The 7,384-nt window shown below is 33.8% G+C and overlaps 1 protein-coding gene across 1 annotated transcript; it reads right to left on the bottom strand.

Moving 5' to 3' along the window:
• Positions 1-1,962: 1,962 nt before the first annotated feature.
• Positions 1,963-7,160, bottom strand: LOC149213431 (peptidyl-prolyl cis-trans isomerase Pin1-like). Its single transcript, XM_089391996.1, has 2 exons — positions 6,472-7,160; positions 1,963-2,349 (listed from the first exon to the last, which is right to left on the bottom strand). The coding sequence occupies exons 1-2, from the start codon at positions 6,716-6,718 to the stop codon at positions 2,225-2,227; spliced, it is 372 nt and encodes a 123-aa protein (XP_089248122.1). The 5' UTR covers positions 6,719-7,160; the 3' UTR covers positions 1,963-2,224.
• Between the last annotated feature and the right edge of the window lie 224 nt (positions 7,161-7,384).

Below are 7,384 nucleotides of genomic sequence, written 5' to 3'. Positions count from 1 at the left end.
AAATCAGCATTTTTAGCATTTTCTGACTTCTGAAATGGAAAAAAAAAAATGACAACTATCCCAAGAAAGAGTACAATAACATTTTAAACAACTCTTTTTTCTATCAATTAAGAAATGACTTTTTCTTTTCCAAGCATTTTTTTGTGATCAATTTTGCCCAAAATCCAGTAGAGAATTTTAAGAATCACAAGTTTAATCTATTTTATCTGCTAAGGCCTCCGATTTTTCACAATGTTGAATCCATTTATACATTCAAAAGTGTACTTTTAAATAATAAGAAATCACAAACAATTCATTTAATACAATCATTTTTCACAATGTCGAATCTATTTATGCATTCAACAATAAGAAATCACAAAAAAATCATTTAATATATTCAAATATGCATTTTAAATAAGAAGAAATCATAATCCATCTATTTAAATATTCAAAAGTGCATTTTAAACAATAGGAAAAACCTATAATCTTGTGAATTAAAAACAAAAAACAAAAAACAAAAAAAAAATCATTTCATTTACTAATTACTTTATTAAATACAAAACTATCTACTATTATCATAATAAATGAACTTTTTCAGAAGAAAAAAAAGCACTATATTATATTCAGGCAATATATACAAGATGTTCTGATGGATCTCATAAGAAGATCCCTTGTGCATTCAACATCATAATAAATAGTAAATAAACTTATTAATTACTTCCACTTCCATTTCATTTATTAATTACTTTGCGAAATTAAAACCATCTACTATTATCAGATATAATAAATGAATTTTGGAATAAATTAAACTTTAGAATAAATAAAATACAGATCAACTTCCACTTACATGTTTTTTAAATGAACTTTTGAATAAACAAATTTTGAATTGCAAGTGACGAGTTCATGATAGATTTATTTTTAAAATAAAATCGGAATCTCATATACTAGAATTCAAAAGAACAAGAATAACGCTGCACAATAAAGAAACAACCATGACACTAAACACAAAGTGAAAAGTGATTCCAATAATACACAAAGTGAAAAATGATTCCAATAAATTTTGAATTGCAAGTGACGAGTTCATAGTAGATTTACTTTTAAAATAAAATTGGAATCTCATATCCTAAAATTCAAGAATAACACAAAGCACAATAAAGAAACAACCATGACACAAAACACAAAGTGAAAAGTTATTCCACTGAGCAGAATAGGAAGGAAAATACAGATATATGAATGAAAAATAAAAACATATTTTTATATATACAAAGCACAATAAAGAAACAACGACACACAGCACAATAAAGCAAAACATGTGTGATTTGGATTTACATGTCTGAAATTTATAATCGACTTACGTTTATTGTGAAAAAACGCGAATTTGTTAATTGCAGGTCGAATTTTATTATGTAAATAGAAAGAAAGGGCTTGAAAAAAAATCCAGTGTAATATTTAGCACCTTTTTATATACCATTTTTAAAAAATCGTGTAATAATTATTAAGTTTTTATATACCAACTTTTTCCGTTATTTATATTATTTTTTGGGGAATAAATTCATGCCGATTTAAAGTTACTCCGTAGATTATGACTAACAGCACAACAAAGACTTCAAAACATTTGGTGACTCCGCAGAACCAAAGTTTGTGGTGGCACAAGTTTTACTATTTTGTACTGCACGCGAAAAAATAGTGCTCATCTTACAAAACTAGTCACTTTCCAAATATGGGTTCGCGAACAAATATAGCCATCCTTTTAATGGCTTATTTTCAGAAGATAAAAAAAAAATCCAACTTATGAATGCAAGTAGGCGCACATCAACCAAACATTTTTAAAAATGCAGCAACGAAGATCGAGGTTGTAAATTAGCGCTGCTAATCGATTACTTATCGCTGACACATGATAGCGATTTACAGTGATTCAATGCAAGAAAAGAACAGAACTAATGAAACAAAAGCGTACTAGAATACAAGCATTCCACTCAAATGTAACAGAAAAAAGTGTACCACTTCAATACTTTAAAAAGAGTATCAATAATTTTCCTCGAACACACATACATATATCAATAATAACAGGAAGATACATCCACCACTTGAAGTGGTTCTTCGCTGAATTTTTTTCTGGTATAAATTTTGCAATCTCTTAGTAAAGATTATCTCATAGATGCCAATGACAATGAGGATGGTCCATCAAATTGTACTATCACAGACAATAAAGTAGCCTAGAATATGTAAATGTATATCCTGTTCATCATCCTGTCCTTAGGATGATATGCACACCACTGTCAGTGTCCACAATATCACTAATCTCGCCAACTTTCAAAAGATATGTAGCATCTTCAAAAGGCTTTTGCATTTGACCTCGACCAAATGGACCTGAAAAAAAGTCGGAAGAAAAAGATGGAGTTAGATGTTTTTCACTTTTCATGAATGAATGAAATGGGCGAGCATTCATAACATAATCAGCAACGCAAATAGAACCCTTTTTTCCATGGTAGCTATTTTGAATTAGCTAAAAATGCCAAACGACAAACTCATGCTTGAACCCTACTCGCTCAGACACTGGGTCCTAAAGGACCTGCAAGACATGATAATCTAGTGAAGGACATACAAGTAGCAAAAAGTGAATCATAAGGTATAAAAATAACTTTCACAAATCATGCAAATTATTTGACTATGTTTGCACTACTGCGTATAAATCCTTATTAAAAGGGCATGCCTGTCCCATTGCCTTTGTTGTGAAATGACTGAAAATCAACCCAGGGGTTTACATTATTAGATATTATCCTGTCGACTGCTTCAACATTAACAAGTACTACTACGTGCTATATACGTACGAAAGTATTTTATTGTTTATTTTATCTATAGGATGGCAAAATCCGCTGAATGAAATAAATCCCCACAAAATAAAAAATTCTTAGAAAAGGGGAGGGGGGCTATGTACTGAATGCAAAAATCACCCCGAATGACCAATTAGTAGGGCAAAATTTTGTAATGCCTCTTTTAAATTTAATAAGTTGCAAAACAAAGTGGCTGGGCACAAACAAAGGATCTCCAACAATCAAATCTCTGTACTCTGCATATCAATATTCATATCAAAAAAAATATTTATATCTACTCTGCAGAGCAAACAGTCATTTCAAGAATTCTATTCTTGTTGAACTCTTGGATCATTCTCTCCTAGCCTTCACTCACAACTTCAGAAAGTCCTTTCCAATCTCTCTCTTGACAAGTTTGAACTTTGGTTTATTGGAAACAATGTTTTCGAAGATGAAATTGGACTCGGATCAGAATCAGCCCACAACTCAGTTTATGAACCAGTTTACGAAAAAAAATACATAAAATTATATTCATGTACATCAATGTTGAGCTGGTTGAACTGGCTGGTTTGACCAGTTTGATACTGAACCATCCAGTCTGACCAGTTCCATACTGAACCAGCCAGATCAGTAGCCAAACCAATCACCAAACTGGTTCAAGGGCTGGTCCATCCCCTTTTAGGATCAAACCATCTGCACCAGTCAATTCCAGTTCTGGTTTGGCAAGTTATAAAACACCAATCAGAATACACAAACACACAGTAACTTTAGAATTTTAGATATGCAATCCAGGAAATCTATTATAGTTCCACATCAGTATGGCCTATAGATGGAAGTACTATATATACCCCCTCAGTTACTCATTTCAAAATTCATTTTTCATCTCTCACCAGCATTAGCATTTATGGGACTTTTCATTTCTTGCCAATATGCCAATTATGTCTTTAGACAACAATAAAAAGCTACTGATGGCAAAAGCTGTAGTTATTTTCCCAATACAAGCAAGCAAGAGGTTTAGTATTCATGATGAGTGACATTTCTACAGTTGACCATCTGTGTGTGCAGGATTCATGGTTTAGGCTGCCTGTGTAGTGTAAACAGAAAATGATAACCACCAATCACACCCAAGTTATTTTCATACCTCCTATCCAATGATAGTTCTTTGAAAAATGACCAGATAACTAAAAATGCCATATGGTGGTCTTTAAAATAGATTCACTTCATCTAAAGCAGAGAAGAAATAGACCTTAACATCATAACTTTCAAGAAAGGAATATAAACATCATGACCAGAGGCAGGTGTAGGCACTCAGTAATAATATCATCAAGAACATGGGAAACAACACAAAGCATCTCTGAAAAATATTCACCACTAAATAGAAAAATAAAATAACTATATAATAGAGACTGCATCAGCAGAAATAATGTAAGCTGAATGTGCATTGTAAACTAGGAATTAGAGTAGAGCCTGGTTAGCCATTGATATTTAAATCTGAGTCCATTTAATAGACTGCAGACCGCTGCATCCATTTAATATTATTGAGTTAAGTTTAAAGAAACCATCAAAGATAGAACTCTTGCAAATAGGAGATAAGCACCTTAGTGTATTATGTGAACTTTTCTTAATGAAAGAGTGGGAAAAAGGACGAAGTTTATCATAACTGGTAGAGCATTTGTAGAGAGAAGAAATGAGTGTAAGAAGTATATAACTAAAACTTAGTAGTGCTAAATGTAAAAGAAATCAGTAGAAAAATGCAAATAAATTGGTCAGACAATTGGTGAGTTTATCTTAAACTATCAGCCAATGCAATGTTTGCCCAAACAACTTACAGTCCAAAGGGTCAATAAAAACCCTGAAGGAAGTCTGCAATGTAAAATAGTTATCAATTATCTTTTTCACAAGTTAACCTTGTATTAATACATTTGGATCCTTCACATTTACGAATTCCCCACATATTTGCATATTAAGGACATTCCCATACTCGCACATACATATTACTAGAATAGTTGTTTTATGTAAGTCCTAGAATCATTGCACTAAATTACTAGGAGAAAAAAAAATGTGACAGACGTCTGGCTTTTTCTCCAACTCTTTTTTGGAGTGTCAGAATAAGTCCTAAAATCATTGCACTAAATTACTAGGAGAAAAGAAAATGTGAAGTCGTTTGGCTTTTTCTCCGACTCTTCTTTATGTATGACATTTTTCTGTAAATTTTCCCCTTTAATTATCTAAAAATCCCATCACAAAGGCCAAACTTCACAAAAAGAACTATTAACAGACCCAAATTTTGTAGAGAAACAACAAATTCTGCCTAGTAACTTCGTTAGAGGAATACTCAAATTTTCAATTAAAATTTTCATGTCCAAAGAAAATGAGGCAAAGGACAATTAATTATTTAATATACAGAAAACGGAGAGTTTAGGAAGGGTTCTTTGGGGAAACATCCTTATGAAAAATGACAATTAGTAAACTCTGATTTCAATGTATGATTTTGTTAAGAAAAGGAGAAGCCTGGGAAAAGTTCTCCTAAGGCAATCCCCCAGCAGAAAATGAATGGTCCTATTACTTTGTCTTTCTCATATGAACAATGAGAATAACAAGTCATTGTCCAGATGAAGCCAGAGAAATGAATTTGATCATTCTAACCTTTAATGAAAGCTAGAAAATACTTTTATCCTGCATAAAAGTGCATATTTTCTGAATATTTTCATTTCTATGAGGCACTGAGGCAAATCCCTATAGGTAGACTACATATCTTCTCTTCAGAGCACGCAGAAGCAGAGTAAACGGTTTTTCTATTCACCGACCCCCATCCCATTCTGAGTGACATTTTTTGATCCTTTTGGGGCGAGTGGTTTGGAGGCATTTTCTAGAAATGGATCCTTTCGGGGAGAGCGGTTTGGAGACATTTTCTGAAATTTCCCACAACTTCAATGCTTTTAAACATATGTTCACACGTGTCTAATCTCTCTATATATCTCACTTCAAAGCAATGAAGAATAAATGCCTAGGAGAGATCGGAAGCAACAGTCCAATAAGGACACAGGTTCAGATCCAATTGGTTGCCCTCATTAAAATATCCCAATACAAAAAAAATACCACCTTCTACCCTTTTGCGTGGTTTCATCAGATCCTTCTGGGAGCTGTAATTTGGGGATTGTCTTGGGTCACCAAGACCATGACGAGTAAGTCATAAATAAATAGACCAGAGTATACACCCCAACCGCAGGTGTCCAGTAAAAAATGAGTTGCGTTAAAACCCTAAGATGTGAGGACAGAAAATCTGAAAAAATGGAAAAAGAAACTAATGTGCGCTTTCAGACAAAGAGGTCCCCTCAAATATCATGAATTAATGTTTCAATCCGTGTGCTACATATTTCATTTTCAAAAATCTAGTCGCAGTTTTTTTCTCCATGAAGGACCTGACCAAAACGATACTTCAAAATTACAAAATACATGCGATGATTCAAACCATTAAACTTCAGAATAGACACCCTCATAAATGAGAAAACCCCAATCAGAGAAATTCAAAATAGTAGACAAGCCGTAACAACGATTGGAAAAAACAAGGAAAAAAACCCAAATTACCCAAACAAAGAAACAAAAAAATACAGCGGAAAATACCCAGTTAGATTTAGGGCAGAAAATTTAACAAGAGATGTGATTCTTGTATGCATACCCAAATCTCCGCCTTTCTTAGCGGATTTACAGTCGGAATATCGAGCCGCAAGGTCCTCAAACTTGGCCCTTCCACTAACAATTTCTTCCCTCAATGCAGTGAGTTGGGCAACGGCGGCATCTCTGGTGGTAGCTTTAATCCTTCGGCCATCTGGGTCTTGCCACGAGGAAGGCCTCCTTGATCCCTCGTGTTTGATAAGCAAGTGCGAAGCTCTGACCTTTTGAGAGCTTGCCATCTTCTTCTCCATTTTTGTCTATCAGAGAAGAAGCCCTTCTGTACAGAATTTTATCAAACCCTTGATAATAATATGGCTATTGCGTGCTTTGGTCTCCTCCTTTAACTGTACCTCCTATTGTACTGCAGATTCCCTCTTCACGCGATCATGAAGTTGTTAAACAAATTGAAGATATTTCGTATCTAAATAGAGAGTAAGATGGATAAAATTTAGAGAGCCCTAGGAGTTGGGGTATTTAACAGCTTTGCAACGTCGGGCAAGAATGAAAGAACCAACTAATAATTTGATGGAATGGAGGGCTCTGGCAGACCTTTGGGCAAAGAGGCAAATTAATGGGATTGCGAGGTCCAAGCGAAGGGCGGTTTAGGAATCGAAGATGCAAATTAATGGGATTGCGAGTTCCAAGCGAAGGGCGTTTTAGGAATCGAAGATGCAAATTGAGTGCTGGATTTCTTTTAAAGTGGACTCGGAGGTGACTATGTAGGGTTTGATTTCTTGGTAATCCGGAATGGTGATGTTTTATAGAAAAAATTAATTTATTTAAGGGTGGGATAATGTGTTTGTATTGGGGTGCAGATTTTAAATTAATGAATTACAGTTTAATTTACCTAAAAGTATGGGATTTTGAGTTAGTATTGGGGATGCAGATGTCAATTAATGAAATTAATCATGGTAATG

The sequence above is a fragment of the Pinus tabuliformis genome, chromosome 1_1, assembly GCF_031772625.1.
Source record: "Pinus tabuliformis cultivar Carrire ecotype Pingquan chromosome 1_1, CPIR1, whole genome shotgun sequence".
NCBI lineage: Eukaryota > Viridiplantae > Streptophyta > Pinopsida > Pinales > Pinaceae > Pinus > Pinus tabuliformis.
The sequence above is the reverse complement of the archived record's forward strand: the minus strand, read 5'-3'. Positions and strand labels throughout refer to the sequence as shown.